The sequence below is a fragment of the Phalacrocorax carbo genome, chromosome 7 (genome assembly GCF_963921805.1).
Source record: "Phalacrocorax carbo chromosome 7, bPhaCar2.1, whole genome shotgun sequence".
Lineage (NCBI taxonomy): Eukaryota > Metazoa > Chordata > Aves > Suliformes > Phalacrocoracidae > Phalacrocorax > Phalacrocorax carbo.
Window position 1 is genome coordinate 43,345,632 of NC_087519.1, and position 24,304 is coordinate 43,369,935.

The 24,304-nt window shown below is 37.2% G+C and overlaps 1 protein-coding gene across 1 annotated transcript; it reads right to left on the reverse strand.

Moving 5' to 3' along the window:
* Positions 1 to 166: 166 nt before the first annotated feature.
* GRK7 (G protein-coupled receptor kinase 7) lies at positions 167 to 24,282 on the reverse strand. Its single transcript, XM_064457699.1, has 4 exons — positions 20,845 to 24,282; positions 19,642 to 20,079; positions 5,457 to 5,728; positions 167 to 1,195 (listed from the first exon to the last, which is right to left on the reverse strand). Exons 1-4 carry the CDS (start codon positions 21,592 to 21,594, stop codon positions 853 to 855), a joined length of 1,803 nt encoding a protein of 600 aa, XP_064313769.1. The 5' UTR covers positions 21,595 to 24,282; the 3' UTR covers positions 167 to 852.
* Between the last annotated feature and the right edge of the window lie 22 nt (positions 24,283 to 24,304).

Sequence of the window (24,304 nt, forward strand, 5' to 3'; positions counted from 1 at the left end):
AAAAAGTCATTTACAAATTGCTTTAGTCTATTTGTAGCTTAAGTTATCATTGAAATAGAGAAAAATGATCAGGAAACCTGATAAAAGTTTAAATTTGATTGCCAAAAAGAACTTACAACTAAATTTTCTTTGTATATGGTATTATCACTTAAAAGAATACACTTGATAATAAATAAATGCTTTATTCAATTAATTTGGTGGAATCTTTTCCTCACTCTGTTAAAATCAACTTTGAAAAGAGTTTGATCCTTTTGGTCCTATTTCCTAGTGATATGTAGAGCCTTCTTTTACATTTTTGACAATCTGAAAATATTACAGTCAAACCATTAAAAAACTAACAGAAATTAAGAAAACAACAGACAGACTGGCTAACCAATAAGGTTCCAAGTTTGACATGATATATAAGCTCCATTGTCTGACAATATTACTACTTGAAAATTAAAAAAATCTTTCCTGAAAACTGTAGAACAAAGAGGAATTGTTAGTAGAAATAACAAGAAAATAGAAAGAAAACCAACAAATTATTGTATTCAAAATGGTAGTCAGTCATTTTCAAAAGGTGTTGCCTCTTCGCTCATTTTGCTTTTCGTATTTCAGAATTTCTATCATGCTAAGTTTCCTAGAGAAATATGGTTCTTCATCTTGATGAATCTCCAAAAAAGAAAAAATATTATCTCCCTTGCTAGAGCAAAGGAAAATAATAGTCTACACAGCTCGTGGTCCTAAATAGCCTATCAACGTCATATTACACTGATTGGTTCTTCTTAAACAGATGCACTGAATTTCTGCAACAGTGTCGGAATATGGAAAGTTCTGAGGTGGTTTCTACTCTTTTTGTTACCGATGTGATATTTACAACAACAAACAAACTCCTGACTTAGCTTCACCTCCATTTGCGTATCCCCCAGAATCTACTCTGTTAGGATCATTCAGTTCTTCAAACAGTCCCGTTTCAATAATTTCTTCCTGCCAGGCTATAGGGACAGCACCTGTGGCAAACCTTTTGAAGAACTTTTTATCTTTGTCATCAAACTCAATTCCTCGGATTTCAGAGAAGTCAGCAATGTCTGCAACATCTTTGGCATAAACAACAGATGGATCTGGCACAAATGGAGGGTCAATAAGGTTTGCCTCTAGCCTGTGGAAATTTATTGTCTTGAAGAAACTATGTTTTCTTGGGTCATCATCTTCATTTCTGCAATAAAGCAAAAGTTTGTTAATAAGTATGATGTTTTGCTCTCAGGTGTGTCTTTGTGTTGTATACATGAGAGTATTTTAAGGTAAGAAGAGATATAATATACATGCACACAATGCAATGCAATTCCTTTTTTCATAACCAAAGAATGCTGCATTGCACAATATAAGCAAAGCTGAGAAGCAGAAAACGTTCTGATTATTCTTCATCTCTCATGGTAAATGACTCTGGGCAAGGTGCCATGCAACAATTGCAGTGCTCCTTCTGGCAGCCCACTGAGATACCCATATCCGCAGATACACTTTAACCAGAACTGAAAATATAGCAGGATGGGGAGGGGGAGTATTGGATTTGCTTTTCAACCATGGAAGTCCAGTGGTTGGCTCTATATTAACTAGGATAAGAATATCTATTAAAGTCTGGACTGGGGTACATTGGGTTAACACAGCTAGGGACTGACTCTGAGGAACAACAGTCTGAATAGGAAACTTGTGAGAAATAACATTTCTGGTTTTATCTTAGTTCAAAACAGCTATGCATTCACATGATAAAACTCAATTATGTTGCTCCAATACAATCCCAGTTTTAATGAGTCTGTTCATTCAAATAAACTATTCTTATAAATGAACAAAGATTTAAAGCAAGAGGTTTCACAAATTAGGACATTAGGAAAAGTATGTCTGCCACTGTCAAACACAATCCTTTATTAATATTGTTAAAAGCCAATAATAAAATCCATAAAGGACTAAAATAATTGTAAATACATATTTTAAATACATCCTAAGAAAAACAATTGCAGACCTCAGTCAGAACCTCAGTAAAAGAAACAGTGAATTGTTTCATTGTAAACACATAGAGAGACTTGTAGGATATTCTGATGATAAGAATAAACTGAGCCTCAATGTGTGCTCGTTAAAGCATGACCAAGGACCACAGCTTTTGAACTGTGCCTCTAGTGTCAAGGCGTGCAAAGTTTGAGTTTTGAATGCTAGTGAAAGGGCGAGCAGGGAGGACCACTGTATTTTTTTATACCTATGCCTTCTTCTTTTAATGTCTTTATGGGTGCACTGGTCTTGAAAATGGTTACATAAGAAAAACAAATTTGTCTGGTTTCTGGCCTCAGAAAATGGTAGTTGCTAACACGCTGCTGATTTCTTTTCTGACTTCCTTACAAAATGTAAGGAATGTAAATGTTTCCTTACTTAGCAAAGTGCAAGCACTCCTGTATTTCTGGACAATGTTCTATAAACAAAATGTAATGCAAACTTTCGGCAAGTCTTTTTATCTTTGCAAATGTGTAGAAGCTCCATATAGAAGTAGTGGATTTGTGTGACTATACAAAATATTTCTTTTTTTAAGACCTTATACCATGTATAAAGAACAGCCTCTTTAGCTTGACACTACTACCAGTTCCTCATATGCTGTCCTGCCACACTTCTAGCCTGCCTTGGTGCTACCCAGGCACAGCTGAGATCAGACCACCAGCTGCCCTTTTCAGCTCCCTTGTCAGAAAACTGTCATTTTGTGCCTCTGCTGCCTGGCTACTCTGAGCAGGTCGCCACCAGCCACTAGCCACTGTACACCACCACAACCAGGATGCTAAATCACAGCCTGAACGAATTATAGATGCTGCCATCCAGGCACCCTGGGTAAGGAAAAAATTACGTTTTCAACCTAAAAGAGCTATACGAACACAACTATGAATGTATAGATTAAGCCATCAGGGATCACGACCTCTGTATGTACATAGTCTTGCAAAATCATCTCCTAACTTCACTGGGTAGTGATAACCAGTACTTGAGCAGCCCTCAAGCCTGACATGATTTATTTACATTCACTGTTAGCCTGAAGGGCACTAGAGTTGCTGTTCAAATTGACTACTGTCCTGGGACACTACTGGGCTAGTAGTGCGGACAATCCTACTGGGCAGATGCACTCACAAAAATTTCACTGTATTTTGTTTTTCCTTTCTATAACATAAACCAAAAAGCACTAGAAGCTGGTGAAGGCTCCAGAATGGATTGCTGCAGTGTTTCTCCTCCTGATGTATTTTCTGACACCACCAAAACCATAAAAAGTTTAAAAACATACAGCTACAGGAACGCCATCTACTGGAACCAACTGAGGCATCTTCCAACTAGTTGGATATGAACTTGAGCTCTTCCTGTGTGATCTGCACCTGTATGTAACCTAAGCAGAGCAAACGAACTCATCTAAACTATGTCAATTTTGTATTCCTCCATTACAAAAAACCCATCACTTTACAGATTTGGGATTTGAGATGGCAATCCCAAAAAGCTTGAGTGGAGAAAGAGGGTTACATCTTTCCTGAGTTAGCCAGTGATACTGAGTCTTCAATCAAAGAGTGGAGTAGTTTAAAAGGTCAGGTGTACAAAGTAAAGCTGTCCTTGAGCAGCTTTAACTTATGCAACAGGCACTTATGTAGATAACCCAAGGTCTTGTTCTCCTTAGCAGAATTACAGTGCTAATCTTTACATTAAGGATGAGCTGTCCTGAATAGTATTGCCCAGTTTAAGAGTTACGTGCAGGCTTGTATTCTGTATCATGCCCAGGCATGGTATACATCCTATTGTCTTCCTCCTCTAAGTATGGCACGTAAGAATATCTTAAATAGCGAGGGGGAAAAAAAAAATCTCTGCAATTACCTTTCTGTGTACACTTCTCCCATTGCTGAGAAATAACGTAACAGTAAGCAGACAGAATGATTGTAAATTATTCCCTTGGCAAAGGGAATGTGGTTTCAGTAAGTGAATAGTCTGTTGCTGGTTTTGCTTCAGACTTGCTAAATTAACTTGACCAAGTCACTCAGAATCTCTAAATTTGATTTTCCTATACTCGGAAATTTGTTTACTTCACAAAATCCTGTAAGACTAGATGTCTGCAAAGCATGCTGACTTGTAAGGTAGCATTCTCTAAATGTTTTTGTATTAAACATATATTTTAAAATAAGCTTTTTAAACATATTAAAAATAATACAGATTTTGTATCAAACATGCTGTATGTGCTGTTGAAAATATTCTTTGTAGTCTTGCAGAGTTGGGAAAACTCATTGGCACAAAAAGCAGTTGTCTTCATTTAGCACTGAAATAATACAAATATGTATATTAATGATATAGTACCTTTCATTAAAGTTAATTCTTTCAGCCAAATGTGTGACTAACATTTTGCAAAACTGTTCCATGTTTTTATGAAATATAAATTTAGAAGACTATCTGTGCATTTTGATTAGGTCCCTGTGTCTACTCCACCTTTAGATTGGAAAAGCACCTGATACGTATATTTGTATTCCTAGGTGATTCAAATCATGGTGTATTCTAAAGGCAGATACTATCAGTTTCCTATTTCTTTTTTTACATTTTTATTATATTTCTTTCATTTTGTCTAGATTGCAAATGTAGATCCCCAATCTGTCTCATTAGAAATGCACTAAGTGATTTTTTAAAAAATATATATATACACACACTCCCCCCACCCCAGAGGGATCAGAGGTATTACAAGTTAAATATGACAATGCTTAGCTTTCCAATTTTCTTCTTATTTAACAGTTACTTGAAATTGCTAAGTTAGGGACACATCCATCCGTTTTCATCAACACAAAGCCACCTCTGAAGTGCCCAAAAATATTTTGCTTTATAAGAATTTGTGCTCAATATTCTTTTCTTCCCTTTTCTCCCTGGGATGAGTCAGGAAGACCAGAACCTCTACAAGATTTTTTTTAAAGCACTTGAGTAAAGCAGAGGGGTTAAGGTCTCTTCAGTAAGAAGCCAATGACACAGCCTTGCAAGTTGGATATCTGCAGGGAAAAGAATCCACACTGCAGATTTGGATTTTTGCCCGCATCATTCCAGTAAGTGATACAGCCTAAGAGTCTGCATTCAGTCTGCATTAGCATAGATGCAGGTATCTTCTTGAATATCCTTTACCTTCAGGAAGCAAAATGCAAGAGAAACAGGCTGCTCCCTTCTCCCGAAACTATATAGAATCAAACCCCACAAAATACCAAGAAGGGAACTCCTATGAGTAGTCTGGGGTGAAGACAGACAATCACACTATTGCAACAAAATTCCTTATTTCCATATTATCTTCAAAACTTTCCACCTCTCTCTTCCTAGAAGTGAAAGGAAAAATTCAGTACTCTGTAGAAAGTCAAGATCTAACCCCATTTTGTGTAATATATAAAATAATAGTATTGTTTGCAGCTTTAATCTGACTTTTACTGAGTTTGAGAAGTAAGGCATACCTGCTTCCTAAACGATTCTCTGTTTTCTTAGCCAAAAACAGTCGGCAAATATCTTTCACTTCCTCTGTGAAGTTGGCATGTTCAAATTTCACCTCATCTTCCAGAGTTCTTCTTTTAACCTCATCCTTACTGACCTTTTCTTTGAAATCCTTGAATGGTGTTCGCCCAGCAACCATCTCATAAATACTACACCCCATAGCAAACCAGTCCACAGGATAGCTGTAATCATCTTCCTTCAGGATTTCGGGAGCCATATAACCATTTGTCCCAGCCTATTGCAAACATACAGACAGATTTACTATACAGTGTCAGTAATCAAATGCATATAATTAAACAGATTATAATTCTTCCAAAACATTAGTAATACAATGTATAATAGATTATTTTTTTTAAATCTAGAAACTCTGAGGTATAACTCTGTTTTAGCACATGGAGTATTTCTGGTTTTAAACATCTTAACATATGGGAAAACTGTCTCAAATATGCTCTTCAAAGGTGAAACATCTGTGCAACTTCTACCTAAAAGTTGATTCTTTTTCAATTAACATTTTTCTTGCTTTCTTTTTTCATATTAATTTTTTTCCTGTTGAAGACAATGGTGTTAGCTTTGTCCTGTAAAAACAGCTAGCAATCAATTTTAAAAGGTTAAACAGAGTCAAAAATCAGTCAGTCAGTCACCAATTCAGCCTCCACATTCAGTGGTTATAACTCGTCCAACACAGGGGTCTGCTGCCGATGAGAAAACTCTCACCAAGCCAGTAGCCGAGCTGCATGAGGAAGTTCTTACCCACATTCCCTGTTGGTTTCTGGAAGGAAGTACTACCATCAAGGGCCAAGAAAAACTCTTAAAACCATTGTACGAAAGTAAACCTATGAAAATTATAATTAGTAAATTACATGCATTCAGGTGAAAGAATGAGCTCATACTTCCTAACTGAAAAAAGCTCTCTGAATAAAGCCTACTACTGTATGCAGCACTAAGGGACCCTTCTCCAAGAGAAATGTCTGCTCTTTGAGAGTGGAATCTGCCAGGGGAATCTGCCTTCTTCCTTCCTGGACCATGCCTGGCACGTTTCCCCCAGGGGACAGACTGCACAGTGTTCAAAATAGCTCCTGCTGCCTCTGTCTCTAGGGAGCCGATTCACCTGGGAGGAAAGAGAGGAGGGTCAGCCTCCCTATATGCTTTCTGCTGCACTGTAACATGACTGAGGATGTGATATTTCAATCAAAACAGCGAATGCTGTTTCCTCAGCCAACCCAACCTTTCCTGCCACATCTGATGCTATATCTTACTTTATATTTTTACCAGATTCAGCTAACAGTGGTAAGAAGGCAGAAGTTGCTTGAACCTCTTTTATATCTTTCTGAAATACTGAGGCTGATGAATTAGTAGTATTACCATTTAAAATTAAAAATTATGTTTGTGCAAAATCCCACTAAAGGTTATTCCAGATGGTCATCATCTGCTACCAGAACACACGTAGTTACAGAAATTCACTCCAAAGCAAAACAGAAAAAGGTAACTAAAACAAGGGCTCGTTTGGGTAAATAATATTTGTAAAAAGCATAGCTCAACAGATTAATTTTATTTTATGGGGTTTAGGTAACTCCTCTAATTTTTGCAACTTTAGGCACAGTATTTCTGAGTCAGGCCTCCCTATAAACTTTATCTCATGCCACTACACATTATGGCACATACTGTACTGTAAACAACGTGTGCAATAGAGAACATCTTAGCATCAATTACGACATAAGCCTAATGGCCAGAAAATAAAATCCAGTTTATCTTCCCCCTTGGTATTTTTTTAACTTTTAGGGATATAGAGCAAAATCCTCCATTTGGCTGAAAACCAGAAATGAGATGAGAAAAAACCAAAAATATCAGACAGGTTGAAAGCAAAAGAAAAGATTAGAAGCGAACCTTTGCCTCCCTCACTAAAACCGCAAAAGTACACAGGAGCCATCTGGGCCCTGCAAGAGCTGACATCACTCCACAGGGAAGTTGTACTGTTCGCATTGAATTTCTGTTAGTAAAAGTTAATATTGAGAGAGATACCCTGACAGTGTTACATTTTAATGTACGATTACTGCTCCATTCAGAAAGGGGGATAAGCGCTCAAATATGGACCACAGAACCCAGATCCATCTGGCCTCAGAAGATCATGAAACCTAAAAGGGAGAGGAGGGGTTGAAAGCAGCAGAGAAAGTTGGGTACAAATGGATGCACACAGAGCTCATTGCAGGTAGTGAACACAGACACGAAATGGGCTTCTGGAATATTTTTTTTTTGCCTTTGGGAAGCAATAAACATTCTTATTTCTACTGAGATGAAGCTGGGGTACTAATGCCTTGAAGATCTGATGAGTCATATCATCATCAAAATGTACCCTGAGAGCACAGTATGGTCTTTCTGATATGACATTACTTTGCTGCAGCTTAGCATCATCATACGGGAACTGGATAAATCTGACACAGAAAAGTCAGAATTCTGCAGTTATAAATGTATCTCAAGGCAGCTCATTTCAGACTGCCTCTCTTTGCTTCCACTTGTGTTCTTTCTTCCATAGTTGTTTTTTCAGAGGAGATAGTTGCCAAGTAACTTCCGTCTCTTCCACATGCATTTTCCAGAAGACCTTCAGTAAGTCATAGCATATGGAAGAACACCATGCTTTGACCTGGTACTCATGTTTCTCAAGAACAGAGAAAGCAAGACCATAAAGACTGTATGACCACAATTTAACAGAACATAGAGATGAACCAACAACAGCTTCCCTTTCAGACTGAAGTGAAAGACTGGATGGGGTTACTGTGAACAAGAATTAAACTTCAAAATTCTAAATCAGTAGCACTGAAATCTTTTGAGCTGTTATTGAGCTGATCCAGCTCAATCTCAAAGAAGTCTAGAAACATATATTGTTCCTCTGTCGAACCATTTCAATTCAGAATTTTGAGAAGCAGGAATCTAAACCTCAACTCATAACCCCTGAGACTGAAAACCCACTTAAAACATTACCATTTTATAGCAGAAACAAACACAGTTCACAAGTAGTCAGCTGTGATGTTTAAGGGGGAAGAAACATCCACAAGCAGAGGGATGAAATGCATAAATCTCTGCAATCTTTATCAAAACAGGAATTTGATGAAAGGAAGAATAAAAGCTTAAATTTTATTCTTTTCCACCTATTTCTACATATGTGGAGCTTTGGCAAAATCATTTGGGAAGAAAGATGATCATTTTGGAAGAAAGATGATAAAGCCATAAGTATTTGTTATATTAGGGAACACAAAGAAAGCAATTATTCAACCCCTGCAACTGGAAGAACATACATCTTTTAAATGAAGATTTAATTCTATCTTTGGGGAGTAGATAGCATTAGAGGGAAGCTAAAACGTAACACCCGTGCACTAATCATTATGGAGAACAAGATGTCAAAGATCAGAACATCTTTCAAGGAAAAGACATCCTGTGGCAACATGAAAGGCAGCCTCAATGACTCAGAAGGGGTTTATTTAAGCGGGTAAAACAGAAGCTTAGTGATGGAAGTTTTTAAACTGTACAACTCTCACTAGCAGTAGTGGGATTTCTGCAGCAAAAAAAGAGGAAAATGCATCCACTGATTCCCAGAGCAAAAGTGAATCAGAGTAATGAGTTAAGTTACTTTCAGCAGGCCAGAGAGTAAATAAATATACTGTAAATTATACTCAAATATAAAAAGGAAAACAAAAGGCAGAAACCAAAGGAATTAAAAGATATCACAAAAAGATAAATGCATTATTTTTGAGAAGGGATCTATTTTCCACAGGATGGTATTGAATATTTAATTCAGTTAGAATTATCTGACCATGCCTCAGAATGGATACCTCTAAGTATGGGTCACTGGTATGTCTATCACACAAAAAATTCATTAGGTTTGTATGGTTTTGTAGTTGTTTTCACTCAATACAGTTTATAAGTAAATTCAGAAGTTGTGTATTAACTGAAAACACTTTTTCTTGCAAATCTTATTTTACATGGATAAATTTCACTCTTTCAATGGAAAGAGGGAAAACTAAAAAAAAAAACACCCCACACTCAGAAAGTGGCATTCCTTTGTTGACAACTCTGCACTACTAGGGTGCGCATTGGGTTTTGACTAGGACTAAGACCACGCACCTTATTCTCTTCTTTCCTGTAGAATTCCTGATAAGACCAGGAACCATTTGAACGTATCTGTTGACTGCTCATGTGATCTTATAGAGACACATGAACACATGGAATCACCCCTTCCCTGACCTGGAAACAACTAATGAGACACAACAAAAAAAATATCACAAATGAGCCAAAGAATGTTATATTATCCCAACTTTTTTATAGAAGGAAGAAATCATATGCCATTGCAGAGGCACACAACTTTTTGAAGTGCAGTCAATGCAGCACTAGCTATTTTTCCCTTGCTCTCCATCTAATAATATCTTTTGTGATGATGCCTTGCTTGCATACGCTGTTTGAAATATAAAAGTAGTAATTAAATTTTTGTCAATTATAATTGTCTTCCTTTTGAAAAGGGTTAACAGATCTACTTTCCCTTTATTTCTCTATCCTGAGAACAACCCAAAATACAATTTTTCCAATAATCCTCTAAAATGCAATGACCAAATGTTGTCCTTGGATACATTAATGAAGAAGTTCTGTTAAGTGGTATTGTTGCTTTGAGTGTGGTTTGACAAGGCATAGTAGAAATGACTCATCTGAAAGTATACAAATATTTCTTTTGTGAAATGTGACCCTGCATAAATTTTTAAAAGGTTGCATAATTATAGTCTTTTAATAATACAAGATGTGATCCTGAGAAGCACTAAGTGCACTCAGTTCCCAGTACAGTCAACGGGTACTTGGCACACCACAACTCCGAGCAGAACAAGGCCCATAGCGTAAGCACACTCATACATCCTCCTAGCCAGATGCTGTCCCAAGAAGGAAAAGTCCCTTGAACGCTGCCATTATCCCAGTTTCTAGCAGATGCAGGGGAGAAAAAACTCTCTGGAGCTTTCATCGTCACAGAAACAGGCAAATGAAAAGAAATAGGATTTAGATGTCTCTACCTTTTCCCACAGATCTCTGCAAAACAAAGTCAATTGATATCACAAACCAAACAGTGAAGCAAATCAGAATGTCTCTCTTGTTTGCCATGGCACAAGAACTGTTGAACAGAGGAAAAAAAACAAGCTGAGTTTAGCTCTATCAGCTGTTTCCTGGGGCTCGGTCCTTCCTTCCTCCAAGGGGTGCCACTGCCTGCTTTGTTCTCTTGTCCAGCTGTTCCTCCACTCCTTCAGCAATGGCCTTAATAGACCCTGCAGGAACGCAGGAACAGATGACAGAAAACTATTCTCTGTGCACGAGCTAATAGGCCCTAGATGTAGAGAAGAACAACGATCTGCCTCTGTCACTCACTTTACAAGCTTCATTTTTTTCCCAAGAACGACTGTGAGGAGGAATGGAGCGTAATTTAAATGAGTCACGCAGAATTGCAGTTCTCCCACACTTTCTCACCACGTGTTCATACAGTAACAAGAAGCCAGTTGATCAAATGAATAGGCAACTATCTTTTAAAAAAAGATGAAATCAAATCAAATTAGGACAAAAGGCACCCTTTAAAAGTTTCACAGAACAAAGATTTTGGCATATTGTTAATGCTTAGCAAAGGGATGGACCTTATGATGGGATGGCCCATCATAAATTGATGGGCTACTGATTCAGAAGAACACAAGGAGGACTCTTCAGAGAACCAGGAAAAGATGAGAAAGACTATATAGGAGCTTAGGAGGAACTGAATGCCTCATGCTTACACAAAATTCAAGAGCAAAGTTTTTTTTATTTTCACATAAGCATTTTAATGGGGCAAGCTCTCTGCCTTAAAAAAACGCACAGAGATAAAAGCACAAAAGGGACATAACAAATTTCTGCTATACTAGAAAAAAGGAAAGAAAACTGCCTCTGGGTTCAAAGTCACTAACTGGAGAAGTGAAAAAAAATCCACCATTGGTTTTTACTCTTTCAAGCTTGGACATCAGTAGTCATTGAAATCAAGGAAATTGCACAAATTAAAGAGAAAGCCACTTCTATGACAGTAAGGGCAGGCTGCCTCTGTGCTCACACTTGGCAAGAGAAATAGACATAGTTACAGCATGTTTTTCAGTTTAGATTCATGCTATTTGAAAACCAAAGGGATAAATGGCTTGAGGAAGGATGGTCCAGTAACTGGGCACTAATTTTAATTTTGGACTCTAGAGCATCTCCCCACTTTGTTCCTGTGTGATCCCGTGTAAATCACTATTTTGCCTCAGATCCCTATTGGAGATAGAATCTGCTAACATTCCCACCTTGGTGATGTGTCAGCTGAAGAAATATGCATTCATAGACAGTGAAGTAATCAGACATTATAGGGATGGAGCATATAGGACAAGCAGAACACTTGGTACAGACTCATAACCACACAATTAGAATTCAAGAATTATCAGGGTTCTCTAGTCTTCCTGTAACATGATTTTCCCTTTATTTTCCCTTTAAATTTCACCCGACCATTTCCCATTTATAATGTGAGAATAATAATACTTCAGAGATGTTCATGGTTCTATTATTTAATGACCACAGAATATTTAATAAACAATGTTAATAAGGGAGAAAATTCTCCACCTGCTTAGCTCTGTATATATTTTTGAAGCTCTTTATAATGAATGAAATACAGAGCCATCTACACGTTGTGGTATGATATTCTCAAAAAGGGGACATCAAAGAGAAATTCTGTGTTTGGTGCCAGTGTGATGGAGGGAACAGGACTGCGAGGTGCCCTGAGAAGGGTACTGGCCTTCCAACGTAGGGACAGCCCCTGTAGTGTGAATGGACAAAGAGGCCTGGAGGGTTACTGTCTATCACTGAAATCCATGGGATCTTATCCACCTTATCTTTCAGGATTATGACTAATGCTGGAGATACAACTCTTTTATATGTAAATCCAGGAAGATGGGTACTTGCTGCATCAGACCAAAGGCCCATATGGCCAGTTGACTGTCTGTGAATTGGCTGAAAAAAAATGGATGCACAGACAAGACCTGGTGTGTACATTGATACTTCTTTAATACTCTCCTAGACTCCAACTGTTCGCAGTCGAAAGGCTTCCAGAGGCAAAAATGGTTTCTCTCAATAAAGTTATCTTCCATCAATTGTACGCTCTCCCCCTGAACCCAGCTAAATTCTTAGAACCTACAAGATCTTATGCAAAAGAGTCCTGCAGCTTAACTACACATTGTGTTAAGAACCACAGCTGCGTATTTTGAACCTACTACCTTTCACTAGCAGATTTTCATCTTGAACAGTGAGCAACACCAAGCCCACAGTTTTCACTTGCTTGTGTCTGTAATTTCATTATTTTATTTTGTCTTAATAAAAAAGTTTAGATATTTGTTAACCGAAACTATTCATCACAGTAAGTGGAATGTCACATGTGGTCCAATAAGAAGTACTACACTCCTCACCATCCCATAGCTTACACTTCCTACAATACTGCTTCTGGTCAAAGCTGTCAAATCAGCAGTTCAAAGAATTACATTGTCAGCCAAATGTTGAAATTTCTTACCCAATTAAATAAAAACATCTTTGACAATGTTGAATCAAGAAGTGGCTCAGGAGATGATTTACCAAACAGATCATTCCAGAATGTATATTATTTTTTATAATAAATAATGAGCCTCAAGAGACAAAGGGACTAAACAGCATTGTTTAGCACTTACATAGCATTTTTCATGTTCAAAGAGCTTAAGCTTTCTACTAGTTCTAGGAACTTGATAAGGAATCTTATCTCTTGCTTTTTTTATAGAACATTCTATAGTAATTATTAATTGTTACGTTAAACTGAATGAAGAACAAGGTTAGAAGTCATGCGAACAGACCTGATACTGTATCTTAAGGGGCTCTAATGTCTTTTCACAGAGACAAAAACGTGTCTCATGGGTGGCACACCCTATGTAGGGAAAGCATTTCATGGGACACATTGCATTCTCATAATTTTAGATTACTACAGTATCCTTTCTGCCATCTCCAAAACTGCAGGAGGCAGAATGATCCCACAAAATAATTTTTGCTGCCTTCACTCTCATTATAATGGCATTCATAGCAGATAAGGTTGCATTCTGTAAAGTACATGTTTCAGAGATTTAAAAAATCTGAAATACCTGATGACGCACTTCATAACAGCTGTGATTACCAAAATTTTTGAGAACAAAGTTCTGCTAGTAAAACAATCAATTTGATAGGTCATACTTAAAAATGCATAAGCAGATCGGTGGTTTTGGAAATGTAAAATAGCAGCAAGTCACTCTGAAAAATGACAGCCCTTAATTTGCTTGGGATTAGAGTGCAAAGGAAGAATAAATTTTTACAGCATCTTATCCAATAAGAATGCCATGTGATAATGACCAAAGGTCAACTGCAGAATAGCTTGCTGAGTTATTTCACAAGTCTAAACCAGCCTCCTGCTTCTCAACTGCCTTGAAATTGAACTGGAAGTTTCAGGAACATCTAAATAGATTTCCTTCTGTTTTCCTAAGAAATAGAATCTTATAATAAACAAACATACAGGAGGGCAAAAGGACATTTTGAGTAAGATTTTAACCAAAACATGTTTTTCCTATAAAAATATTATTATGTCCTTCAAATATATAAAACATAGCACAGGAAAACTGTGAAGAAGCCTGAAACCTCTGAAGATATGAATGCACTTTTATAAACACTACAAAAATATGTTTGTCATTTTTCACAGCTATTATGTCAATATTTAAGCTCTCTGGCTCACATGCATCTGCACAAAAGTACTTCAACATTGACATGCAATCATTGCTTTGCACAAAACCTGTACCCAGTAAGGGCAGAAAGTTATTTCTGGAATAAACAGCAAATACGCACTGACTTCCGGAAAAATAGAATTAAGTCCTATATTAATTTCAATATGCAGCGGATATGAGAGTACTAAACAGAAGAACACGCTCACTTTTCTCACAACTGTTCGCAGGAAATTAAGTAGTGCTACTCTTTTGGATAAGAGCAGGAGCATTTGACTCACATGCAACAAGTGAATTTTGAGTTGTATGAGAAAAAGTTGCAGAGACTTCAGGAAAAAGGATGCCAGGTCAGACTGTTCAAGTGGTGAAACTTGGGATGGCGCCTCCTCATTTCTGTCACATGCAAAAAGACCTAGTTCCAGAATCAATCAAGTGAGTACATAACTAGACAAAACATTTTGCCTATGCAAAAGCCCTCTTTGCAGGCATTCAGTTTCTCCTTGTTGCCTATTTCAATTATACAAGACGAAGAGAACATAGACATTTTAAAAGGTGTAATTTTAAAATACTATCTAGTTTATGCACGGTCTGATCAACACAGAAGAACAGATGCTACAGGCACATTTGTACAAAAAGTCACAATGATATCTCCTAAAGTCCTGATTAATTATATTATTATATTATATAATAATATAATTATATATATTATTTATATATATTATATATTATATATAATTATATAATAAATATAATATTATATTATATAATTATATTATTAATTATATTATCACTGGCAAAGAGTTTATTTCTGTTTCCAGTGATGTCAGTAAGAACTTTGCCTGAGTAAGTGTGCATATACATTTCTAGGTAGATTGCACAGACACACACACACATATATATATCAGGAGAAGATCCCATATAATCCATGTTTGTTTCATGAAGAAAAAAAAACCTTGTAAGTAGCTTTCAATTGCCTTCTATTTCCAAGACTGCTATTGTTCAAACTTGTGTATTTTAATTTTTTGTGACTTCTCTGTTCTAAAGCCAGCTAGCACTTCACAAATCAAAGTCAGCACACCTTAGTGAAATTCAAGTTTTCTATACTCTGTAATTATTACTGTACCAATTACTTACTACCGCCTATGTAAGTTCAAAATAACATCACTTGGAAAGCCAGGTGTTTCTACTTGCTACTGTAGCAACTGAAAAGAAAGGGAGAAAACTAAGACTAGTGTCCAACTCTTTCTAGACCTTTGTAAGGAGCACTGTTTCTGAAAGTAGGGTATTTTTATTTATAATAGTTACAGACAACTGGTATAGAGCACACAAATATTTCTCAAAAGGAGTATATGTGATGGCAACACTTAAAGGATACCAAGGCTACTTCTTAAATTACATATGTATTAAATAATCAGCTGCAGAATGCTTTTTCTGCAGCATAAACACATTACTTTATAAGAAGACCACATTAAAACCACCCATCTAAAATTCAGAAAACCTTTCCACTCACAAAAATAATCACCTTTGGCTGGTAAACAGTTCATAAACATTGTAGTTTCATAGCAATCTTCACCAGAAACTTGGAAAATGTCTAAAACAGGAATTCAGTAACTAGCTTATCACTTGTGCCATGTGATAACCTAATCACCTAACAAGATTAACAAAAGGGATTTATGGATCCTCCAGCTGAAGTCTGGGTTACGTGCATTTATTCATACATAAGAGGCAAAGAAAATTATGTTTAATTGCTTGCACACTCATGAAAGGCGTACAAAACTTTCAGAATGCATTGAAATACTGTATTTTTTGCAATCTGTAATTCAAAAAATACACCAATAAATCCATATATTACATACTATTCATCCCTGTATAAGGAACAATGAAAATCATCACATGATGTTTCTGCTTCATAATATATAGCAAAAAAAAAAAAAAAAAGAGGCACAGAAAAAAAGGTGGAAAACTGCTGCTTCATTTCACTGTCTATGATACATAAAGAGTCATTTCCATACCAGCATAGTTACAGTCAAGCACATGGAGATGAACATTTTTTAAGCAGATGCCTAAGATCAGATGTCTACTCTGCATTTGTTTATTTGGCTCCTCCTGATATATAAAAGGTATGGAAGGGGTTTCTATTTTATTTTGCTTATTCACAAGGAAGATCCACTTAACACCTGAAGAACTAGAGAGATCATGAAAAGATTAGCAGTCAGGATGAAAACCCTAAATCGCTCAGAAACATTTTTAGGCAGTTGTTGAAAAATCTTTGATTATTTTACTTACTTTAGCTTGTATTTAGTTCACACCTGCAAAAACAAATTTTAAAAAGGCACCATTCTGCTTCTTCATTTAGAGTATGAGACTAAAACATGATTTCCATACTCAGAATGAATACAATTTCATAATAAAAGCAGCTTTATTGAATACAAGGGTAGCTTGTATTGTAGAAATCTGTTCAGTGTGAGTAAACTGTTAAAATATGACCCAGAAAAGCATATTACTTTTTTTTCCTCTGAAATAGTACTTCAGCAAAATTAATACAACAGTTGCTGCTACTGATATTTCTAAGATGAAAAACAAGAAATAAAATGAAAGATCAAACAACTCAAGCTCACAAGCTTTTATTAGACAGCAGGAAAAAAATCCACCTTTTTTTTTTAAATATATCACCTTACAGAAAGGGCACAATAGATGCAATTTTAAATATTATTTCTACCTTACATTTAACAAATAAACTATCTCAATTCTTCACAATATGTGTAAGACTGGCTAAGTAAAATTTATCTTAACAGATGAAATAAATGACCATTAACTGTACCAGACAGCTAACCCATGGTTTCATTTGGTACTAGGGATATTAGTTAATTACTTTCAGGCGGTAGAATGACTTATGAATATGATTGAAGTTAGGCATTATTCTCATAGTGCAATATAAGAATATTTTAAGTATGATAATGAAGAACAAGATCATAAAAGAGGGTTACAAGGCTTTAAAGTCAGAACTGCTGGAGAGGTGAATGAAGTTCAGTGTATTACAACATCCATCAAAACAGAAGGACTCTTTGCAGATGGATAAATAAATTGAAATGAAAAGGTTTTACGTTATAGATCAGTAGTATTTTCCTATAATTACAGACTGAAAATTGTAAGCCTTAAATTGTCAGTTCAGACCATCACCCAAAATCTAGAAACAGCTTTATGATATGAGGCACTTCACTCAGATATACAGTACAACACAGATTTGGCCTGGAGGAATATATTTTCTGCTTTAGCTTATAAAATGCCCTTATAAAACCGTGTCCACAAAATGGTGCAACTAATTTAATTTAATAAATCTCTCTTGGGGCCATATATCTCTTTGGGTGTAAAAACCCGAAACCTATACAAACATCTTCTCTCAAGATTTTTTTAAAGTGATAACAATTTGGTAGTCATACTCAAAAAGCACACTATGATATAAACTTTCTGCCAATTTTAAGTCACAATGTAACTGTGGTTAGTAAACAAAAATTAATTTCACAGCACCATTTTTATTTTATTACAGGGTACATTGTGAAGCTTAATACAACAAATTTTGTAAAGATGTTTTTAGGTCTTCCTGTGTATGACATTACCATAAATAGTAGTAATATCTAGCTCTGATATAATGTTTTTAGTGGTAGCTTTCAAATGACTCAAATAGGGTTAGTTTATAAAAATGCAAAATACTGGGAATTATTATTCATATTATTCATACTCCCATACAGTTATGATACAGAAAATGAAAAAAAAATCTTCTTTTTCTTCCTTCTCATATTTCAATTTCCTGTATGAATAAAACTGTCTTTAACAGAAATTCCTTATAACACACTACAATCCTGTGGTATATTATTCATTGCATGGTTTGCTCTAATATAAGCACCCATATAACAGTGAACAGTGCTTCTACCACTTTGAGATTCTACCCTGGTACCACCAGAAGTGATTAGACATTTCTAAATATACTTTCTTTTTTGTTGTTGTTGGTTTTTTTTTTTCTTTTTTTTTCTTCTGCCAAGCCCCATATATTTACAAGTAGGAAAAACTGCCCTTAGACAAAATGATCTTTTCTGATCGTAACAACTGCATGCATCTACAACTCACAAAGCACTGTAGGGTTCATAGCTTTGGGTCAACTGATCAAAATGCTGTCTACACAAACAAAACAACATTCCCACTTCACATAAGTTCTATTTAAAAACCTGCCTTAGCTTTCAGCGAAACTGTATTTTCGTATCTAAAACATAACGCAGTCTCACTTTAAAATTATTTCCTATCTAAAAATATATCAGTTTCCATATTTTCTTTCACTGCAAACTAAAAAAAAAACAAACAAAATTTTTAAATTGCCAGGAAAACATATATCCTTCAAACTACAAATTACTGTATTAAGTAACAACATCAAAAAACATGCATACTTCCAAGCATGATGCCAGAGGTTACTAGCATGTCCTCTTCTACTGAATTTCTAGAGAGTAATTGAAAGGCTTGGGGAGTTTAACGTAAGACAGTTAGACTAGTTTATAATGTTGCTTCCATTTCTTCATACTCTTAGTGTATTTCAGACACATTCACTCATTATATGCATCTTTAAGCTCCAGACACCTTGGGAGAGATATGCTTTTTTCATAGTTAAGCCACCTGAATACATCTTTCTTGTGTAAACCTCATGACATTATTACAAACCTGGCTTAGTTTGGGATGACTAAATACAGCTGAAGTGTTGCACAGCCTAACACACAGGAAAACCCAGTTGGTCATCCATCTCTTTCTTCCTACACACACACAGAGGCATGTGCATTTGCAAACTGTCATCATATCTGCTAACTTTTTCAGGAATTAATTTGTTGGGGGAAGAAGGTTGGCAATGGTTTATTGTGCAGCACCATGAACACCTGCATCACTTACGAGTAATCTGGAAGAAACTGTAATCTCAAAGAAACTGTATTCTTCTATGAGCAAAAACTGAATACAGGAGGAGTCACATCTTTGCCTGCCACTCATTAAACAGACAAGTAATTGGTTAAATCCCTGACTATGCACTATTGCTCAAAGCACAAGGCATGTGTGTTAGCCCCTCTAAAATGGCTGGTTCAAGAGTTTATCTTAAGAGAAACAACAGGTCAAGTTGATTCTACTGTTTCTGTATAAGAGAAGTTATTTTACTACATATAGCGTCTAAGAGAGTTAACTAACCAAATCTTCTTACCACCTGTCTCTTAGAATGGAATGGCCACGTAAGGTCTTTAGCAAGGAACAAATCCTAGGGAATTAAGTCTTGGACTCATAATGCATTAGAAATAGCACAGCTTCCCTTCCTACTGCCCATGTTCAATGAATTTGTACTCACCCTCTGAGTGATGCTTTTTCCCTCTTTCACTTGCACTGCCAATCCAAGATCAGACAGTCTGCAATTACCGTTATCATCCAGGAGGACATTTTCTGGTTTCATGTCTCGATACACAATCTTAATGGAATGGAGATGAAGAATCCCACAGGTGATCTGAGCTGAGTAATAGATGACCCTCTTCATTTCCAAACCCCTTTCTCCCACATTGTAGATGTGATACTTCAGATCTCCTCCATTCATGAGGCTCATGACAAGACACAGATGGCTTTTGCTCTCATAGGCATAAGCTAGAGTGACTATGAAAGGGCTGTTGACCTTCTCCAGGATCTCTTTCTCCAACAGTGCCATCTTCTCTCCACCTTTCTTTTTCAACCTTTTCTTATCCAGTTTCTTGCAGGCATACATCTTGCCAGTATTTTTCACCTGGATGGCACAAACCTGGAGAAGCAAGATGCATGAGGAAAGGTTATGAAGGAATTTTACACAGAGACTAGAATATCAAGGGCAGTAACAGGCAGGAACTGGGGAATCACAGATACATATTAGCAGCTGCTGATGCTAACTTCTGTGGCAGAGTATATAAGCAGAAAAAATAAGGAAAACAAACATATAACCTGTTCCGTTCTGGACCAGTATATGGTGGACCTTATGCAAAGTTCTTGAGGGCACCACTAATAGACATGTATTGGCAAGTAAAATGAACAAGGACCCATCCTCTGACCATGACAATAAGCACCATATACAGCTTGCATCTGTATAGCTAAACTCTCTTCCATCTCAAAAAAGGGTAGTCTTATTCATACTGTGTTTTGGGAACAGATCCTGATCTGTGCTATTCCCTAAACTGCACCGAGAAGCTATCTGGGGGCGTGGGAGCTAGCACAGGCTAAAACAGTGCCAAGAAGCAGACTAGTAATTAACTATATGGACAGTCACAAAAGCTTTTTTAAAGAAGCCTGCTTCTTTACTAGCATAGATACAGAATATAAAAATTTTAGAGTGGCTCTTCACTAACAGGCATCTGGAGCCTGTACCACAGTATAGATAACAAACCCAGCCTAATTTCTGGGAAATGGACAATCTGAAGGAGAAGTTTTGCAAAACCTTAGACAACTTTGTAATCCATTGCCAAGTTCCTCCTTGCAAATGCACCTTCTGGTCTTGAAAGGGGATAGCCCACATCCTTAGAAGTACAGCTCTTACCTCTCCAAAGCCACCTTTGCCCAGCACTCGGAACTCATAGAAGTATTTGTCAGTTACTGGCTGCTTCTCAAAAACTTTCCATTGGATGAATTTGTCATAGAGGGGGCTGGTCTGGAAGTCCTGGAAGGGTTTGCCTTTAAGAAAGACTTTGGTTTCCTCCTTGGCCAGCTGCATGATGTTCTCATAGTCTTTCACAGTAGCTGCCTGGCATTTGCTGGCCAAGTCAGAGCTCATGAAAGCCAGATAGTTTTTGGAGCCTTCCTTAAGAAAATTGGTGATCATATTCTCCATGGTACTGCTCTTGACACTTTCCTCTGCCAACTCCCAGTTTGACACCTCATCCAGGAAGTCCCTAGCTACCATATATTCTGGCACTGTCTCCAAGAAGTCTCTGAAGAATTTCTTGCCAATGGGCTGCTGCTCACAGATGCTGTCATAATCAGCAACAACAGACTGTCTAACCTCTCCGCATTGATCAATCCTGGGCAGCGAGAGGCTCTTACGCCTCTTTTGCATCTCCTTGGTGTCTCCATCTCCACTCTTCCTTGCCTGCAGATAGGCCGTATTGGCAATCAGGTTGTCAAGGCCCCCCATGTCACACATCTTGGCAAGCTCTTGTGGTGGCAGAGCCCGGCTGAGACAAAATGAGTAACTGGCCCAAGTGCTGCGCTGTAGCTGCCCTGTACCTCTCCCTGCTAGTGGTTTGTGGGGTCTTCTGAAAAACACCAGAGACACTAACTGCTTTTGCATTAAATACCTCTCAAGGATTTTCACTAAGTACCTTTAGGTATGTGCACATTTGTGGAAAGTGACTGGTAAGAGGTTTAAGGAGCTTTGAGTTTGCTATGTATAGCTGAGGGATGACATCCTAGGCAAACCTTCTCACTGTCAGCACCAAATGCATGCAGTTCAGCTTGTGTGTTTCAGAATGGGCCCTGATAGCCTTTAAATGTACCAAGATTCCCTCTGTATGTGCTGTCCCTGGCTGCTGAGAAGATGCAGATTCCTGTCTGCAATACACTCCAAACTCAGTGGTGCTCTGGTCACAGATAATAGGACAGCCTCGTATCTCCCTCACTTGACTCAGAGAACACCAATGTACTAAGAATTACATAAGTTGGGATCACAAATCTGCCATGCTTGAAACAGAAGGTGACATAGACAAACCTGAGTCATTAAGCTTTAAATTATGACATGTTTTTAGCATCCACACTTCCAAAATCCAAGTTACACTCAACATCAATGACTGAGCTCCACAGGCACTTTGTGCAAACCTCAGAGCCACAGCTCTGGGTGAGCGGATTACATGCAAAGGCTAAGACCTGCTGCTGGTCTAAAAATAATGATCCCTATATATGAAACATATAACTCTGACTTCATCTCCTACCCAAGGAAAAAGGGAGAACACTTCAAACGACCAGCCAAATCCTGCCAAGACTCTTCCATATGTTACTGTGGCCTCAGTTTATATTCCCTGCTGAGCTTTATGACACTAAGCGGCAGGATGAGAATGTGCCAACAGCGTATGGATGACGTGGCATCAAACGGACAAAGCTGATTATAATCAAGTGAAGCCAATTCCACCTACTTCACTCAGTGGCTGCCTACCAGGAGTCAGTGCCCCATTTTTTTCCTCAAAAGAATAAAAATCATGTGTGGCAATTACTAGGCTAAGCCCTCTTCTACTGTAGGGTCATGTGATTTGGCTGCGAAAAATTTCTTTACATACAAGGAATGTATTATGGGAACAGGAAAAGTAGTTCCATGATTCTTCCAGTAGCAATCGTTTCAGGCTGTACTCTTGAAGTCAAGGTCAAGTTTCCTTTTCTTTTCACTCTTAGAGCAAGTTGAAGAGCTGAATCACAAACATTAAACATTAGGAGCAACAACAGGCACCTCTCAGACTCCCTACAGTAAGTGCTAAGCCCTTCTTGGCTGCTTTTTTTCACTCTACTACTATCCAGTATTTTGTTTTTACATGCTTAATCACGTCTGCATTGAATCCATTTGACATATTACTCATGCTTATACTCTAGAAAACTATATTAGAGCTATGACTGTTTTTCTAGCTGTGATTGAGAGGACCATCCATTCATCCATTGCAAACTGCTACGTGTGCACAAGAACATGGTGTAGTCTAAAGCAGAGTATTTGAAAGTCTTGTTTGTACAGCAGTCGCTGATTCTGCCAGGTGAATGCAAGCATGGGACAGGAGAAGGTTACATAAAGGGCTAAATAATGCAGCCAGCAGAGTAAGCAAAACTGAAAAAAGGAAGAAATGTGGAATTCTGCTGGTGGCTTTCCTGAAAACGGTACCCACAGCAACATATTCCTATAATATTCTGGGTACAGAAAAGCCACAAAGGAGGTAATAAAAGCTTTAGCTTCAGGTCAGGAATTTTAATTCATCAGGGTGTTTTTTACATTTACCAAGAATGCCACCACAGCTCAAACAGTCGCAGTACGAATGGCTGGTAGTTGGGGATCTAAGGGTGAACTCAAGCTTACACTAGCTATTGATATACTCCTGTCTAAGCAAATCAAGAAAATGCCTAATGTTTACAGTATCTGCATAAGAAATACACATTCACAGCTCCAAACATCATTCTGCTCTGTTAATTAGAATCTTTCCTGATTTCTACAGAACATAAACTTTCTCTAAAAGAACATAACTTCATAAAAAGCAAAGTGAAACAACACGATCTTTGGACACATATTTGTTATTCCAGTCACTTTTGAAAGAAGACTCTAGCTAGATTTGCTACATTATCCAAATCTGCGCAGCATTTATTGAACAGTGGAGAAAAGCAGTTCAGCATCAATCTAGTAGTTGATAATGGCTATTTAAGTTAGTGTTACCTACTTATAAAACAGTATGTTTGGGTGAGAAGCAAAACTGATTTTGCATGTACAAGAGGTGAACAAACTCAGAACTAAAAATGGGTGTTTACTGAGAACTATGCTAATGGAATATCATGTTATGATTTAGAACAGAAGAAAATTTCTCTCCTGCAAAGCTCATAGAAAGGCTGGGACTTCAGCTAATCTTCTCTAAATCACAGAAAACATGCAGGACATTCATTACTTCATAGTCCAGGTGAATCTCTAATTATTCATCAACGAGATACTTATAATACACAAAGAGATACACACAAATATCAGTTGCTTTGATTTCAACATTAACTATCCTAATACCTCATTTGTGTTAATACCTGTTTGAGCCATCACTTTGGAGAACTTTTTTACAATCATAATTCTCAGCTACTCTTGTCATGCACACAACGTGAACTGAAACCAGGGTGGAAATTACTTTGGTACTTCCCATATTCACCTATAAACAAAAGCAAAATGAAGAAAGAAGTCCTCTGATGGGACTCGAGGGCATTAATAGAGGTTAGAAGGATGGAGTCTGGGACCAAATTCTGAAGAGAAAATAGGTGGTAAGTAAGATATAGTTTAA